Source organism: Triplophysa rosa, linkage group LG8, assembly GCF_024868665.1.
Source record: "Triplophysa rosa linkage group LG8, Trosa_1v2, whole genome shotgun sequence".
Lineage (NCBI taxonomy): Eukaryota > Metazoa > Chordata > Actinopteri > Cypriniformes > Nemacheilidae > Triplophysa > Triplophysa rosa.
This window is the reverse complement of record NC_079897.1, coordinates 19,604,393-19,623,049: the sequence shown is the minus strand read 5'-3', so window position 1 is coordinate 19,623,049 and position 18,657 is coordinate 19,604,393. Positions and strand designations below refer to the sequence as shown.

General features: G+C 38.9%; 3 protein-coding genes across 3 annotated transcripts; 1 reads left to right on the top strand and 2 right to left on the bottom strand.

The window, feature by feature from the left end:
• Positions 1-132: 132 nt before the first annotated feature.
• On the bottom strand, positions 133-9,223 carry fam189b (family with sequence similarity 189 member B). Its single transcript, XM_057339862.1, has 14 exons — positions 8,070-9,223; positions 7,858-7,914; positions 7,653-7,760; positions 7,465-7,581; positions 7,174-7,281; positions 6,918-7,078; positions 5,973-6,072; positions 5,408-5,480; positions 5,042-5,321; positions 4,341-4,666; positions 2,919-2,987; positions 2,307-2,476; positions 2,093-2,227; positions 133-1,848 (listed from the first exon to the last, which is right to left on the bottom strand). Exons 1-14 carry the CDS (start codon positions 8,295-8,297, stop codon positions 1,600-1,602), a joined length of 2,181 nt encoding a protein of 726 aa, XP_057195845.1. The 5' UTR covers positions 8,298-9,223; the 3' UTR covers positions 133-1,599.
• Positions 9,224-9,944: 721 nt separating this feature from the next.
• Positions 9,945-14,905, bottom strand: rab13 (RAB13, member RAS oncogene family). Its single transcript, XM_057339877.1, has 8 exons — positions 14,341-14,905; positions 13,497-13,557; positions 13,011-13,071; positions 12,518-12,595; positions 11,510-11,599; positions 11,267-11,332; positions 10,945-10,995; positions 9,945-10,719 (listed from the first exon to the last, which is right to left on the bottom strand). Exons 1-8 carry the CDS (start codon positions 14,462-14,464, stop codon positions 10,651-10,653), a joined length of 600 nt encoding a protein of 199 aa, XP_057195860.1. The 5' UTR covers positions 14,465-14,905; the 3' UTR covers positions 9,945-10,650.
• Positions 14,906-15,666: 761 nt separating this feature from the next.
• Positions 15,667-18,644, top strand: rps27.2 (ribosomal protein S27, isoform 2). Its single transcript, XM_057340763.1, has 4 exons — positions 15,667-15,722; positions 16,376-16,484; positions 16,764-16,874; positions 18,349-18,644. Exons 1-4 carry the CDS (start codon positions 15,717-15,719, stop codon positions 18,375-18,377), a joined length of 255 nt encoding a protein of 84 aa, XP_057196746.1. The 5' UTR covers positions 15,667-15,716; the 3' UTR covers positions 18,378-18,644.
• The last annotated feature ends 13 nt before the right edge of the window (positions 18,645-18,657 follow it).

The window sequence follows — 18,657 nt, the reverse complement described above, 5'->3', positions numbered from 1 at the left end:
CGTACCAAACGTCCGTTTCAAAATAAAAGTCGGCAATACCTCGAGGCCACGCCTCTCACCAGTGTGACTTTTAGATTTTTAGAAAATCTAAATGTGTGTAACAGTATTAAGAAACACAAATATATGGTAACAAGATTAATGATCGCAGTACTTTATTCATGTGTTTTTTGTTTTACATAATTTGCAATAAAAGTTCATTAAGTAGAGCTGCTTTTAATGTTCTTTTTAGGCATCACGTTTCCAGAATAACAGTGTTTTCATCAGTCAGTGTAGAGGTTGTTTCATAAATACCCCATAAAATCCTTAAATTACTTAAAATATTCCCAATCAGCTGTAAAATGTCAGTGTGCAAGACAAGAGGTAGAATATCAAGCTCCGTTTCAGACTTCTTTTCAGCGCTTCCGTGAGTTAAAGAAAGTGTGTATGAGCATAAGGGTCCATGCATCAAAGTTATTTACATATACAGCAATTGTATCAATGCATTATTAAGCATTCCAGAATATCTCTAAATTATTCCTTCAGATCTACATCCATTTAAAAAAAATGATACATGTAGTCTGTCTTTTCACTGTATTATTCCCAAAGTTCAATGAAACTTTCCAGAATATTTAGAAAATCATTCAACAAATAATATCAGCATCCTCTACTCAATTTTTGTTATTTCAGTCTTAACAGATTTCTTTCACTACAAGGTCCCAATTCTGTGTAGTAGTTCATGGCCTTAAATCTCTCAAATATGTATTTATTTATTTACCATTAGCATGTGTGTGCGTGTGTTTCTCTCTGTGTGTGTGTGTGCGCGCGCGCAATTCTAAAGAAAAAATCATGCCTTCTCAATACATGCAGAGGCATTCTGCAAGAAACTATTATACTGACTGGGAATCTAGAGTCTGAAGACAAACAGGTGCAACATATTGAAGCTCCAATTGAATTACTGTAGCTTAGTTACATGCACTTCTACTAATAGTCAATAGATTTAAATATGTCAACCTCAGATGTTGAGTGATGTGAGATTAAGCGCGGAGCCATGGGATATACATATATATGTTAGATGACGTATGAATTTTTTTTTCTGCTACGCTATTTGAAAGGTTTATGTGTGAGAGTTGAATGGAAAGCGTTCAGTGGCCAGTTACAGAAGAATTAACATCAGACATTGTGTGTGTTTGTGTGTGCGCGTGCATTTTTGCATGTGTATGATTGCTATAAATATGAACAGCTGCGTGAGAGGTTCTGCATTCTTTCCCAATTCACGTAAACACAGTGAGTTAGAAACAGAAAGAGCAGCAGATGAATATGTCCAAATATGTAAAGAAGCATATGGTGAGGTAAAAGGAAAGACTGATAGGTACGACTGCAAAACAGCACCAGTGTTTCTCAGGCACAGGGAGCAGTGAGTCTGAAGGGTTATTTAGTGCAGGTTATAAGAACTGCTACAACCCTTATTTAGTGTACACATGCTGTTATTCAAACAGCATATTTATCTGCTTCAGGTCTCAACAACCCTATCTGCGAGATAAATGGTCTCACTGCTACACTGTTTTCCTCCTATCATTGTTTGCATTGTTTGTAATCTATTCCAGAATGCCTCAACTTAATTCAGAGGGCAGATTCTGAGAAAAGAGCTCCCGATGACCCGTGCGGCGGTGGGTGCACCCTGCGCAGTGATGCTACAGAAGTTGAGCTGAGGTCTCCGCAGCTACGCAAGTGGATACCCCCAGTCCTCACGGGGTCATCGTCATGGCGCCGGGCGTTATGGCGACTGTCACTATGAGAGTGATGGTGTCCACGGCAGTGATGGACGTGCTGCTGCTGCCCCCTGTTGGCTCCCCAAGAGTTACGAAGCACCTTTACAAAGAGGATTTTTTTCATTTACCATGGAAATAAATATTTTTTTGAGATTATGCAATTCATTTTTCATTGAATGCTAGCTGACATTACAGTAAATACATCCAAATTCTCACATTGCTTCTTTACAAACTTTAATATTCATTTTAAATATTCATAATGCTGGTGGTAAAAAAATGCAAAATTGAAACATTTTTACAAATGTTCTCAGACCTAACTGTATGCATGCTAATTAAGTTATTACCTGCTCTAAAGGGAGATTTCCCTCTCCTCCTGTCCTCTTTTTAGGCCCCTGGATAGAGTTTACAGCATGTTCAGTTGCAGGGGCTAAATTCCTCTTTGATCTCTGCAGAAAACGCTGCACTAAAACCCTGGTGACCTGAAAGAGAGAACAGTGTTCTGTTAAGCTTCCACCTTTGGCCAATGAGGTATGTTTACTTTTTTGAAGCCAGACTTACCTTGAGGTCTCCGAGTGACCGAGCACAGTCTTTGGGTAAACGGAACGTGTTGGCTGGGACCTGTTTTGATGGCAACCGGCTACTTGTGGCCTTAATGCTTCCCTTCCTGGGCAGGGATGCTGGATGGGCAAGAGATGAGCGAGGCAGCAAACAGGCTCCAGATGATGGCCCTACACCAAATGGGAGACGTAAACCCACCAAACCAAACAATTTTAAAGCAGAATGTAAGACAGATTTAAAAAAACTGAACTACTATCAACTACTAAAAACTAACTAAAAAATTCTCTGCTGTTCATGTTTGTGCGATAATACAGACAAGAACGGAAAAAAAAACATTTTCCCTCTTTTTTTGTTATATAGAAACCAGATTTTCCAGGTCCTCAAGATGTTTAAAATGTCAGACACTAAACAGGTGTTATTGATGCTAAAATGTGGGTGGCTATGCATTTGTTTCTGACCTCTGGAACTTGAACATTTCAGAAGGATATTTTTGCAGCCTAGTTTTTTACTAAAAAATATTTTCATATTTTTGAGTTTACCAATAGTAAAAATGACATTTTGATTTCTTAAGAATTTGGATTCTTAATAAACCTGAGAATGAAAGAAATGTACCTGTTTCTGAGGAAGTCTGTGACCCACCCACACTCATTCCTTTACTTCCCCCTGAAAAACTGAAATCACCTGCGGACACAACAGCAACAAACATCCATCTGACATCATCTTTGTTTTCCAGAGTGCTAAAAAGAAAACGAGTAAAGGGATGTTCACAAAATAATGATAACTATATTTTTTCCACACCATCGAACAAGAATGATAACTTTGCATTAATTCTAAGCTTGTGCGCTGCAAATTGATGAAAAAGCTATGCAATAGCTAAACAGCCCTCAACACATAAACACACACAAACACTGGTGAAACAAGCTTTGACACACTACATACATAATGAAAATTACAATATAAATTTTGTTGTTGTTCCTTTAAAGGTCCAGTGTATAAAATGTATCTAGTGGTGAGGTTGTGAATTGCAACCAACGGCTCACTCCACCCCTCCCTTTTGAAGCACTATGGTGGCTGACACTGACAAAGAAGATGTCGTCATGTTTTCGCTTCTTTGCCAAAGGAAATAACGTATTGTCGCAGTTTGAGGTGAAGGAAGAACCCAAGTGCAGGCAGGCGGGGATAAGGGGTTAAACACAAGGACTTTATTTAACAGAAAACAAAGGAAATACCCACGAGGGGGTGTCACACAGGAACAAACTAAAATACAAAACTTGAAACCAAACACTTCCCTCGATGGGGCAAAAATAAACTAAACAAAACACGACACAACGTCTAGGGCAGGGTAAGGTAAACCAAATAAACAAACAAGGCAAGGGGAGCACACGAAGCACACTAGGCACAAGAAACTCACGTGGTACACAAAACTCAGGACATAGACGTAGTGCAACAAACTCAGGCCGTCACATTGAACAACGAATCCGCACAAGACAGCAAACACATGGGCATTAAATAGGGAGACAGACAAAGGAAGATAACGAGGGGCAGGTGAGGAACATGAGACACGGCAGGAAAGCAATACGGGAAACGAGAGGGGCGGGGCCAATGACGAGACACGAGAAAGCACATGGCATGTCAATGGTAAACAAACCATGACTTTCTCACACTAAACATAAGGGATCTGTCAAGATCCTGCCACTCGACATGGAAATCAAGGACAATGAGGCAGGACCATGACACGTATTTACAAAACGCTGTTTAGGGCTACTATAGAAACAACATTCCATGCAAGGGGACACTCAGTGTATGTAGATAGAAATAGCTCATTCTAAGGTAATAAAAACATAACGCTTCATTATGTAAGATCTTTATACACCTCTGAAGACATACATAGTTATGTATATTATATTGCATTTCTGTCAAGAGATCCTCCAAAAAATGACACACAGCACCTTTAACAGTTGTTGTTAAAGGAACAGTTCACAAAAAAATGAAAGTGAGCGGACTGAACACAAACAATACCATTCAAACACATACCTGTATCATTTGAAGAACTGAGTCCTGGTTCACTGTGTGACCTCACAAGGGGATAAAAGCCATCGCTGTCTTTTCGATCCCGGCCAATTTGTTCATGGATGCACAGACGTGGATGGAGAACAGGTGGTGTGTGGTCTGAATGCTCTGGAGGTGCAGCTGACTGAGCTGTGGAAGGCAGGTTGGTAAAAGCCGAGGAAGAGTCTCGACGCGAGGGCGTACAGGGACAAACTCGAATTTCTGGGACCGAGGCATGCTGAGATCTCGCCAACAACTCCAACTGAGAGCAGCTACTTGCCAACAGGGCTTGACGCCTCAGCACTGGTGACCTGTGGAGGAAATATAAATGCAAATAGTGAGATTAAATGTCATTGAAGGTTCACACGTCTTATAATGTCAGTTCACCCAAAAATAACAATTCTTTAATCATTTATTCACCCTCATGTCATTACAAACCTGTAGACTTTCTATCATCTGCAGAACACAAAAGAAGATATTTTGAAGAACGTCGGTAAACCGAACATCATGGCACCCACTGACTTCCAGTGTATAGACACAAAACCACTGAGACATTTCTCAAAATATCTTCATTTGTGATTTCTACATACTGTTGCACATACTTTAAAGAGGATAATTTAGGGATTTGCCTGTAAATCTGTCAGACAATGCGTATTAAAAAAATCAGCAGAGAGAGTCCTCCTCACCTGTAGGTGGAGGTGTTGTATGTGCTCGGAGAGGAGCAGGAGTTTGATCTTTCCCCTCTGAAACAGCGTCTGCCCGGTGGAGCCACCACCGTTCCCTCTGGATGTTGCGGCGAACAACGGAAAATGACATACTCTCCTCCCTCCCCTCCCTCACTGGCCCCCCGTGACCGCACCCGAACGCCTACTGCCACTTCCATGAGACAGGAGTCCTCAGACGGGGAGCTGTCATCTGGAATATCCATAATCTCAGACATCAACAGAGAGCCACTGTCCATAGACACTGAGAGAGAATATACACAGACAACATAATTAAAGAGACAGTGCCGATTTTTAATGGTGGAGCAGCGGAAGAGAGGAAGGACTTACCTTCGCCACTGAAAGCTGTAGAAGTTCCTCTCTCTCCAGAGAGCTCACCAGCTTGAGTGTCAAAGACTGTGGCCTACAAACACAAAGATCGTCATGGGACAGTACACCCCCCCAAAAAAAATCTGTCATCATTTACTCACCTTCAAGTTGTTCCAAATCTGTATAAATGTCTTTGTTCTGATGAATTTGGAAGAATGCTTGTAACCAAACAATTCTTGGATCCCACTGACTACCATAGTAGGAAAAATTACGATTTTTTTTGTTCTGTTGTGAACACAAAAGAAGATATTTTGAAGAATCTAGGACAGCAAACAGTTCGGGGGCACTTTTAACTACCATTGTCATTTTTCCTACTATAGTAGTCAATGGGATCCAAGAACTGTTTGGTTACTAGCATTCTTCCAAACAAATATCTTTGTATACAAATTTGAAACAACTAGACAGTGAGTAATTCATGACAGATCCCTTTAATACAAATGCAGACAATGACCAAAATAACAAAACACACAAAACAATGACAGTTATTTGATTCAATTGCGATTTTTTACTTTTAAACCTCTCATACCTGACTAGTAGCCCTTTGACCCATCACTGCCTCATAAGGAGGAGGGCAGTCGGTTGGGTAGAGAGGCACTGGACTCTCCATTGATCCATTATATGTGACACTGCAGACAGACACACAAAATTATGAATGAGAGTTGAGAGGATTTTTTTTGTTTACTTTTTATTCTTCATTTGACAGAAAAAGCTTGATGTTGGCATACTAAAAAAATCTGAACTTTGAAAAATACCATTCATAATAAATAATCATGTTTGGCCATATGAACACATTACCGCCCCTATTTAAGCATTATGATGGTATTCAGAAACTGGTAGCAAGTAGAAGAGATACTCATAATTTCTTACACCAGAAGTATTAAGTATTATAAATTACATTTTTTATATTACTCATTTATAATGTGCATTATAAATGTGTAAACATCTGTTTAGCCTTGCGTTCTTCCTGGCTTTTAAAATTGAGTAGCTAAAGTTTATTTTTAACATTTACATTTATGCATTTGTTTAAAAAAACCTCAAAGGTGTCAGGACCGGCACAGGACAGGACAGCAGACACGAGGGCATTATATAGGGAGACTAACAAGGGGTAAATTAACACTAGGCAGGAGTGGGGAATGAAACACTAATGGAAAGCTAAATGAGGAAACGAGAGGGGCGGGCCCAAAGATGAGACCGAGCACATGCTACGTTAGAACCAACACTAACATGCCTCTCTCCACACAAAACATGAGGCTCTGCCATGATTGTGCCACAAGACCAAGAAAGACATGACACGATGAGGCAGAATCATGACACAAAGGGACATAACATTTTTTTTGCACAAAAACTATAACTTTTAAATTGCAAAATGTATGTTGACATTAAAACAGTGAGAGTCAATGGCATATAAATGCATATACATTGCATAAATCAAACACAGAGATGGACAGTTTTTCTGTGAGTGCATCGTCACCTCTGCGCATCAGTTTCTGAGCTGCAGGTGTATTCAGGAGGGTAGTAGGGGGGTGGAGGAATGGGCGGAACAAACTCTTCAAAGTCCATCATGTTACTGAGAAACGCATCCTGAGGAGTGGTGCATTCTGGGTTAACAGAACGAGAACGATGGGGAGCCAGCTACAAGCAATACACAACACGAGAAAGCATGAGAATCCATGCGCTGTAAGATCTGAGTAATACCATATTAATTTGTTCTGTCTTACTACACTCACCAGATGCATCAGGTCCAAAGAGAAGATATGGATGCTGCAGGTGACAGTTGACAGAGTGCAGATAATGGTGGAGAGAATACTCAGACCACAGGCACTAAAGAGCAGATCCTACAAAAACACAACGCATACACAGTCATGATTCAATCTAGACTTTAAACATATTCCAACAGAGCGGATTACTTAATGTCAAATATGAGCAGGCACAGACACCCAATGACATCATGGAAGCAAACATAGGCTTTTAAAAGTTCTTTCAAACGCGAATATAGATCGAACTAAATGGAAATACACCTTGAGCTGGTGACGCACAACGTGGCAATCTGCATGTTGGTATAGTACTAGTGTCTCATCTTCTGTTGGGGAGCATGTCTGCTTGGGATCACAGCAAAGACACAGGCCATTCTCCATCTGAAACACACACACCTTATTTAGGGAGAAGAAAAGAGGGGAAAACAAAAAGAAAATAATTAAGAGTGTACCTGACAGGTAAGGTAAGATTTGACCATCTGCGCATTTTGACATGAGAGCATTGAACCAGCCAGACTGAGAATGACACACACCGCAGACAGCAGCATGAACAGGGACACCTGAACAAAAGAACAACAGCATCACAAAAAAAGAGCACAAAGAGCAGCAGACACAGACACTCAAAACATTTTGGTAAATATAATAAAAGATACATACTACAAGTGTGAATGGCCTTCTCCATGATATCACTCCAACTACTCCTGAAGCTACAACCTTGTTTAACATGTAAAAAGCTGGTTAAACTTTACTCGAGACATACAAAAACTTTTAGTGTCTAAATGTGTATATGGTCATTCATTTAATTGCCTTTTATGTACACAAACATCATTCATATACAGTATGTTGGTTTATCTGAGAAAGAAACTTACGAAAAAGCCAGCCCAGAAGGGACAAGACTGTCTGACGCGGGATGATGAGGTGAAGGCCAGGCTTGTGAAGCTGAAGGCCAGTACCATAGCTCCTAATGCAAGGTGACACAAGCCCAGGTAAAGCAACACGCGTGCACTTGTCCTCCCAGACATTGCTCTGCGACTACCTGATAGACCTCGAGATCCGGACATTGAGGCCACGCTACTGGAGTCCGATGGTGAGGGCATTGTGTCTTGAGAAATATTTCTTAATTTATATGATTTTATAACTAAGTTTTACACATATGGGGAATGTCATCCAGAATTTCAGCTTGCTTTTCTAAATACGTAGACTGGAAAAAAATCATACAAACCGGAGCTTACAGAAAATGTCATAAGATGCTATGGTTAGGAGTAGGACATCCAGGTGGTAAAACTGAACTTCGGTATCGTCACACTTATGTTGTGTCAACATTTATTCCTGACGTCGTACATCTGAATACTCCAATATGTCTCGATTCTCCATCCATCGCCCACCTGCCATCTCTCTCTCCCCATCCCAGCGGCATTGCGGTATCCGGAGCTTTTAGCAGGCCGAGTGGCTGCAGCATCCGCAGGCCAGCGGAGCAGGTTCGGCCTTCTGGCGACTAGCGAAAAAACAACATCCCAGCACACGTTAAAGTGTATCTTCACTGCGTTTCCACTAGAGAGGCTCGCAGCCCCAGCCTGATTCTGGATGAAGCTCGTGAAGCGAAATGCTAAAGGTATCATACGGAAAAAATGAAAAACCAAAACAGCCAGCTGTAGCAGTTACCAGAAAGGAACTGACTATGCGGTTCCCATTTTCAAATTACCGCATTTTAAATGATTGTGAATCTATGTTTTAGCTTTTGAGGCAGTTTTATCTTGGTTAGATTGTCCCCTTTTTCTTTTCCTCCCGCAGTCACGAGGACTCCCGTCCCGTCCGTATCAGCATCACTGCGCCGTAAGCTACGTAATCACGCCAGACCTTTAGTGTCTCAGGGCTCACACGTGTTATTTAGACACAGCATCGATTCGTTCATATCTACCCTTCAAGAGCAACGTAAACGCTATACGCTGTCATCTTAGCGTAACTCAGTTTGAGAAAGATCAAATAAACAGCGCAATATGGTTGCACGTGTCCAGGATATACATCCATTGCGGAAATGCATTCACCCGGCACTGGATGAGAGGTTGCTTAGCAACGCACTTACACGGTCGCAACTGTTGGGGACCTTTCTGCACATTCACACAGGAGATAGGATTTTTACTATATATAACGAAGGCTGAGAACTAAACATTCTTAAAGAAATATTAAAATATATAACAAATGTCAACAATTTGGAGGATAATTATTATTGTACAATGATAGATGATATATGTGACCCTGGACAACAAAACCAGTCTCATGGGTCAATTTTTAGAAATTGAGATTTTTACATCATCTGAAAGCTGAATAATTAAGATTTCTATTGGTGTATGGGTTGTTAGGATATTACAATACCTGGCGGACATACAACAGTTTAAAACTCTGGAATCTGAGGGTGCAAAAATATCTAAATATTGAGAAAATCGCCTTTAAAGTTGTTAATCAGAGGCACTGTAGCAGGCCATCCACTCACAAAAATAAAGTTTTTATATATTTACGGTTTGAAATTTACAAAATATCTTCATGGAACATAATCTTTACTTAATGATTTTTGGCATAAAATAAAAATCGATAATTTTGACCCATACAATGTATTTTTGGCTTTTACTAAAAATGTTCCTGTACTACTTAAGAGTGGTTTTGCGATCCAGGGTCATATATACAAACTGGAAAATCATAAAATTACTTTTAAAATACAAGAATACATAATGATGACAAAATTATATTTTCCTTCTTTATTAAAATACAAGTAAAATGTCCGAAAGCATATCAAAAGTTGGAATAGGGCAGTGAAACACTTGAGATAAAAAATAGGAGTGAAACTTTATGGTGAAACAGCTGTAGATTAAATCTGATAATAATCCCTTTAGGGAAAAATGTGTGGCGAATTTTCATTACAATACTCTTATTTTTCCATCTGCAATCCATCAATTCTGTTTTCACACTCACTCAACATCCTAAATTCACTCATGCCATCCATGTCAAAATAGATGGTACTTTTTTTAAACATTTAACATTTTGAAACAACTTGCTAATGGTTGTCAAATGGTCTATATTTTAACCTGTATATATGAAATACATTCCATTTTCATTAAATGACTAAACGGGTTGTTGTTGTATGTCTACCCTACAAATAACACTGAGGTGAGCAAAACTTATTGTGCAAATTAATACCAATCATTCTAACCTAGCCAATGAGCTGTTTTTGTTGTGTAGTGCAAAAAAAACATGAAATGTGATATGAATTTCCTTTAAAGACATGAAGGCAAAAACCTGTTTCCTATCTCATATCAAATATTTCACATCACACTTACAAGAGCCTTTCTTTGACTCTTCCTATTTTCATTCCATGTTCACTTTGCAAATAACTCTGGCATTAACACTGCAGTGCTCTGTGTGCATAGTGAGCCTGTCCTTAGAATGAAGGCATAGCTAAAGAAGAAGACATTTAGAAGACTTTTTCTCTGTGCTGGTAAGTTTAACCTCTCGACCGGCCGGACCCTGGAAATATAAAAATTAGTGCAATGATCTCTCTGATAAAAATGATGATTGTTTAGACAATGATTTGACAGTGATTGTAGACAAGATATGATCTACAAATATGCAGTGGATATTCACAACTCACAACTTGTACTCAAGCACAATGTGAGTGATTGTGTATCTGTATGAACAAGTGCAGACAACAAGCATCAATAATGTCTATAACCATAAAGACAGGCAACTTACCGACTTCTTATTTGACTTCAGCAAAATGTCCCGAGCAAGAGCGGCGAAAGACTACAAAGAGAGAAGCAAAGCTTGTCAAAAACAAGAATACATGAACTGCATACACTTAGACAAATTTAAATGCACAGACACACTAGAACTTCATTATTTAAAATGTCATGTGTGTGACTTTTTTCAATGTTAAAATACTTCTATGACAGCTTAATAAGAAAGCCATTCGTAGTTTAATTTCCTGTAGGTTGCTTTTAATATTGCTGTTGTTTTCTGATCAGTTAAACAGCAATATTGGCTAAACTAATAGCAATAGTCTATCAACTCATACCTCGTCAACATTGATGCTTGATTTTGCACTAGTCTCGAAGAATCGAATACCATGTTCCTTTGCAAGCTGTGATGGAAGCAATACAAGATGTTACTTACATCCCATCAATCAATTTTAGGTTTGTCATTAAGTGATTCAAAAGTTGTATGTTTACATGCTTTTAACAACATATAAAATGTCATTTTTGATGGACAAGGGCATCTTGTAAACCCTCATACCCGCACAAGCTCCTCCAGAGCTTACCTTCTCACCCGTCTCCTTCAACACCTTCCTTTTGGCCTCAATGTCACACTTGTTTCCCAGTAACATCCGACTTACACCTGCTGATGCATTCTGGGAAACACAAGACAGTAACAAGCTCACTTCCCCATTTCTTCCATAGCTGAGGCTTGTTTGAAAAAAGGACTCATCTGTTAAACTGTTGTCTCTGTTCTGGTAACCTGAGCATGATGTGTTCTCTATGGCACCTTAACAGGAACTGAAACTCACGAAACTCCTATTTACTAAGAATCATTTCACTTTATGAGTTTTTCAGGAAGGCTGCCAGACAGCATTATGTTCACCTTTATGAATGATTTATACTGTTACCAGATGAAAATACAAAAAAATGAGTATATTTAAAAACCTACAAGCCATAGACAGAGGATGTAGAAGGTTCTACACTTACTTTTACACTATATATATATTTATTATTGGGATATTGTACAAAATCACGAACAAGTCACATGATTCCACATTGTCATCAGGACAGTTGTTCAAACTAAGCAGAGATGAGGCATACAGAAGAGTGCTTTTTTCATTCTGAACGTTTAAAGGGATAGTTCACCCAGAAATGAAAATTCTGTCATGAATTACTTGCTCTCCGGTTGTTCCAAATCTGTATACATTTCTTTGTTCTGATGAACACAGAGAAAGACATTTGGAAGAATGCTTGTAACCAAACAGTTCTTGGACCCCATTGACTACCATAGTAGGAAAAATTACAATGGTAGTCAAAAGTGCCCCAGAACAGTTTGCCGTCCTACAATCTTCCAAATATCTTCTTTTATGTTCAACAGAACAAAAAAATTATAAAGTAATTTTCCTACTATGGTAGTCAATGGTGTCCAAGAACTGTTTGGTTACAAGCATTCTTCCAAATATCTTTCTCTGTGTTCATCAGAACAAAGAAATTTATACAGATTTGGAACAACTTGAGGGTGAGGCAGAATTTGTATTTTTGGGTGAACTAAACATCCAGTGATGTCTTACTTCTTTGATGCTCTTCATCCAGTTCTGAATATTCTCAAAGGATTTTTCATCAGTGATGTCATACACAAGGATGATGCCCTGAAAGAGATACACATGTTAGATTCACTGTGCTTCAATAAAGTCTATAAGATTCACAATAAAAACAATCTGATATTTAATTCTGATGTGTTGATGCTTATGGCTGGTATACACTACATGACTTTTAAAACCTGAACAGATTTCAAAACACTAGGCATCAAGCACTTGTTGACATTTTAAAGAAAGAATGAAAGCGTAAAGCTAAAAAATTGTGCCCATTGTACACAAGAAATTATCTGTGAAATCTGTAAACTCCGACTGCAGACTGGCACAAACTTTTTGCAATTATTAATGACTCGTCCAGACTGCAAATCATGGCAAAAATCTGAGCAAAAGTCATGTAGTGTATTCCAGCCTTCAATGAATTTTAAAGAATGAGTGTGTATTAACATTCGTGCTTCTATGCTTGGCTCACCATAGCTCCTCTGTAGTAAGCAGTAGTGATGGTCTTAAACCTTTCCTGTCCCGCTGTGTCCCTAACCAATAAAAGCACACATAAGATATTTAAAAGAGCTCAGTAAGCTTGTCATCAGAAATCTTATATAACAAAGTGTTAGTTATTACAGCAGCTGGACTCTGTACTTCCGTCCTCCACCCTTGTCAGGTTTTATGGAGTTGGCAGAAGGCCTATGAAAAGCATTATTGTGCTAAACTCAACTAGACGCCACCTCTGGCATATTTGCACTCAGCATGCTGTTTTGACGGTCCACTGTCAACCCGAAGTAGAAGCTGAAGATATGTCAACAGTATCTTGTGTACAGAACTCTGGTAACTACACAGACACTGTAAAGACGTCTGTAAAGACGTTGAATTGAATAGGTTCCAGTTAAGACTATCCAATAACTGCTACTAAGATGCTCACAGCTGTGATTAAAAAAATAACAGAAAATGAACATATTACCAGACTTGCAGTTTTACTTTCTTCCCCTCAACTTCAATGGTTTTCACCTTAAAGTCAATACCTAGGTGGAAAAAAGACAGGGAGATATCAAGAGCATAAAGGAGAGAGAGAGGGGAAGTAAGGAAAGATGAACAGATTAAACAGTCACAAGAAAGACATTTCTGGAAAAATTTGAGGTGTCGCGACTCACAATGAGATACAATCACTGCTTGTAATTGTCTAATAAATACTAACTATAAAGAGGTCTTTTGAAGATCTGGGTGAATGCACTACATGCCAGAGAGAATGACTTGATGATGCAGAAATGAAGTGGGAGGGGGTTGCTGGGGGAAAGAGAGATTGCAAAAAAGATAGAAGAAAGGGGAAGGCTGTGGCTGGCAAAAGCAAAGAGGAGGGAGGGGGCCGGTGTTGTGCCCAGAAATGCACCCCTGCCAGATTATGCACCTCCTTCAATAAAACACTGTCCGATTGGCTATTTCTAACCCCTCCCCTCCCCACACCTAATCCTATCACCTCCCCTAACACCTAATCCTTGACCATTGTGGGGAGGGGGATGCATAATCTGCAGTGGCAGGGGAGCACTTCTAGGCATAACACCGGAAATGCATTCAGGGAGGAGGTGGATACACAGAGAAAGCACAGGACAGATTGAGTTTTACTGGAGCAGTAATGAAATGACGTTAGGGCTAGTACTGACATGAATCAACACCCATACAGGAACACTTGTTTTACAAGTTAGGAATTTGGCATCGGAGCAAAACATGTTATTGTATGATGATGACAAGGCAGTTCAATCAAAACGAAGTGAAAAACATTACAGCTGTAAAAACATTTAATCACTTACCAATAGTTGATATGTATGTTGAATTAAAATTATCCTCCGCAAATCGGATGATCAAACACGTCTTGCCAACACCACTATCACCAATAAGCAGCAGTTTAAAGAGGAAGTCGTATTTCTTTGCCATTGTTTGTTTCGAAAGTTTGTTAACTTTAAAGTTTAAAATACCTTCCGTTTCGTTACTAACACACAAGCACAGACATGCGCTTTAAAATCATCCAGAGCGAAAATGGTTCTCGTTTCAATTTCATGGATTTTCTTTCCCATAAAAAAATGCCACCAGTAAATTCAGTTTGGATACTCTGCCTCAGTCCGTCCGGATAAGAAATAACACAAAATCCATCAAATAATGAAAAGTTTGCATCCAGTCCTTAAATCGCGTCTGCACCGGGTTTTCAAAGCGGATGCCACGCACTCGCCATTTGGGGATAGAACGTTACTGCACTAGTTTTCTCTACTGTAGAGAGTCGTTCAGATCCATACATAGACAACAGTGCACTTTTTTCTTCCTAAACTTTCCCTTGCCGAGTTTCCAAAAGCTGACGTCGAAGGAGGGAGAGGTTTATAAAGCAGTACTTATGCCTGCCGAAAACAGCATCTGTCAACAGAGGGCGCCATTCGCACATTTATCGATGGTGTAACGATTACATGAAAAAGTAAAACAAATATGTCGGCTTCATTTGTATTTAATTAATATTTCTATTTTTAAAGTAAATGTACACTGTGTTGAAAGGATGTAGGACTAGGCTTTTTTAAATGATCCCTTTAAAAAACTATGTTTTGTAATATAATTATGTTGTTTGTTAAATGTCACATTTATACATTTTCAGTATTTATTTTTTATTTGATAAAAGAATTTGAGCAGAGTAATGTGTACACCGATTAGGGGTTTTCCTTATTTTAGTGACCTCTTTTTATCTTTTTTTTATTTCCTTGTTACTCGGTATTGTCTATATATTGTCAAAAATGTTTGTATTTTGTGATGAACACAGCATGAATACAAATGAAATAATAATAAATACAAGTCAAATAAAATAAATGAATAAATAATGAATTATTAAAAATACAAAATAATGACCTAACGTTTTGTTTGCAAAAATATTTTTGTTTAACACATGTGTACATGTGTATATTACACTATTTTTACTGTAATGTGTGTGTAAAAACAATTAAACAGCCATTCAATATACGCACACAATTAAACGATTGTGATTTCTCGTTGCATTTTTAAGGTAAATGGACATTGTTCTTTTGTTAACGAGAAATAATTTATTAAATGTCAGTAAAGTATTTCCTGCCCCTGCACATGAGCCCCGTTCATATGCGCCATGTATTTCCGCTAGCCCCCCCTTTTCGGCCGCCGCTCCATACTCGCCAACATGCCTGTAAGTGCGTGCTATCACAATCAACCGCATTTAAAACTCAATCACGCCTCATTTGTGGATAAAACCCTATCGATTGAAAAGGGGAGGGGTTGTCTTCTAAATCGCGCTGGTCAAGATAGACTACCTTAGCTTATTTTGCGATTAAAACTTCCTAAAAAAGAACGAAGCGCGTGCTCTGTGTAGAGGAACGACAAGATGGCCGCGTGCATATGCGTTAGGAACGCATGTATAGAAACGCAATGCGTGTTCTGTTAAACATAATGACGATGTCATATAGATAATATCTAGTAATAATAGTGATTTACCTGAGTTTTTTTTTATATCACAGTTGGGAGCTAAAATGTTCGTCTTGTATTCATCATAGGAATCGTTTGATAGAAAGTGTCATGAATTGGGCCACCATACAGGCATTATTGTCTATTTGACAGTCAGCTGATTTATTATACCATCAAACCTGTGGGACCATCAGTCATGTCAATCACCTAAGCTAGCTAAACCTCAGATAACGTTACTTTCTTACTGCTCTCATACGTATGCCTAGGTTGTACTATTCGTGTGACAACGCTGAAACATGCAATGATGTAACGTGGCTTTCTATCATTATTTATCATGATGATAGAGGTGATTGACACATTTTCTTACTCCAATTTCAGCTCGCGAAGGACTTGTTGCACCCAACGCCAGAGGAAGAAAAGAGGAGACACAAGAAGAAGCGTCTCGTACAGTGCCCTAACTCCTATTTTATGGATGTCAAATGCCCAGGTAATAATATTGACAGAGTACATACTCGATCCTCAAGCAAGGACAGTTGAATGGTTTTGTTGCAAGTTTCAGGTCTGAAATGGAATGGCATTTTGAATAATCCTGTTTTGATGACTATTTAAAATTATATACTTGCATGCACTGTACATGACCTGAAAATGTTAAATGTTCTGTTTCCTGCATATGTGATCATAAACTTGTGTTATAGTGTGCTTAAACTGTGTGTGTGTGTGTGCGTGCGTGCTTGGAGCATCTTTTGACTATCTCTCTTTTTTGCAGGCTGTTATAAGATCACTACGGTATTCAGTCACGCACAGACGGTGGTCTTGTGTGTAGGATGCTCTACAGTGCTGTGCCAGCCCACCGGAGGAAAGGCCCGCCTCACAGAAGGTACCACTTGAACACATTTGCACTATTTTACATTTTGTAATGCAAGTAGTGTGAGTGGTGTACTTTTACAGCCGGATCAAATACAGTGTGGCATTTTGGATATTTTATGCAGTCAATGGTCACATCTTTCCTACTGGAACGGATGGGTTACACCTTTTAAAGCTAGCGCAAAACATTTGAATTCTCATTTTCTCTCAACTGGAGAACAGTGAATGAATCTGTGTTGATTGAAAATTTGATGTGTTAACAGTGGTGGAAATGACAGAGTCACTGTGGGAGCCTTATGAGGACATTATGGCTGTGAAACGATTAATCGCATCCAGAATAAACGTTTTTGTTTACATAATATATGTCTGTGTACTGTGCCTATTCATTTTGTATTCATGAGCACATACACATGCATATATTTAAAAAATATATAAAAAATGATTAACATTTTTATAAATGTTAAATTATTGGTAAATATAAATACAAATATTTCCTAAATGTATATACGTGTATGTGTATGCTTTTGTGTTTATAAATACAAATTAACATGCACAGTACACACTACATATATTATGTAAACACAAACTTCTATTCTGGATGCGATTAATCATTTGACAGCCCTAGAGGACATATTTTATCTTTTTAAACCACAGATGCAGAAATTCCCACTTTATTTAGAGCAAAATGTGTATAGCAAATAGAGGCTATTATGTAAACAAAAGATGGATGCTGTCTCCCCCTTTAAATTCACACTCTAAACTCAGTCCCCCTTATTCCAGCCCTGGATGTTACATTTAGAACAACACTATCTTTTTATAGCTTTGGTAAATGTTTAGGCACATAGTGTATGTTTCATCATTTGGAACGTGACTATTGTAATGTCGTAATAGTGTTTTCCAGTCTCTGTAAATGCGAACAGAATATCACAGGGGATTTTCTTCTCTCCAGATGCAGTGAGAATGTCACGTGTGCTCACAAACACATTAAAATATGGCCTTCAGAAGATGACTAATGGATTCTCATTTTTGTGTGGGAGAAATATGTCATGGAAGTGCACTCGTAGATCAAAGATACATATACATGTACTTGTAAATGCACCAGCACCATGGCAACACGCCCGCACAGTCCACCCTAGTGTTTTTCCACTTGATCATTGTTCTCTTCTTGAGCTAAAGCTTGCCGATCGGTGAAGCTCTGGAACCCTTTGCCCTGCTGGCATCAAAGTCCACAGGACACAGCAGAGATGATTGATAGATTGTTTCTGTCTCACTTGACCCATCATATTGTTTAATTTTGAATTCAGTACAAGTACATTTTAGGGGCATTTGTATGAAACCGAAGAAAACCCCTGTTGGAATTTTATTGTAACTGAGCTCATCACCTTGCTTTAAACTGTTTTAGTAGTATCCAGCTGAAATGCACTACTTTTAAATGTACATTTAAAATCTAGACTGAATCTCAAACGTCTTGTTCTTTCTGTTAACAGGATGCTCGTTCAGGAGAAAGCAGCACTAGTCTCTCATTAACTAATATGCAAGGACAAGGGAGACGGCGGGAGGAGAGACAGGATTGGCTGCTCCACAGGGTTTAAGTGACTCCATTCTTAACGGGTCCATGTTCCTGATGTGTGATATGGAGATGAATGCTAAACCGAGAAGAGGACGTGAAAACTTAAAATGTCCAAGTGCTGTCTGAACACAGAGCTTGCTGGATTGAGGCGTTTAATTACCGAACCTGTCTCTCTCTCCCTCTCACTTTAAATAAAGATTCATTTTTCATTTATGTCTTGTAGTGG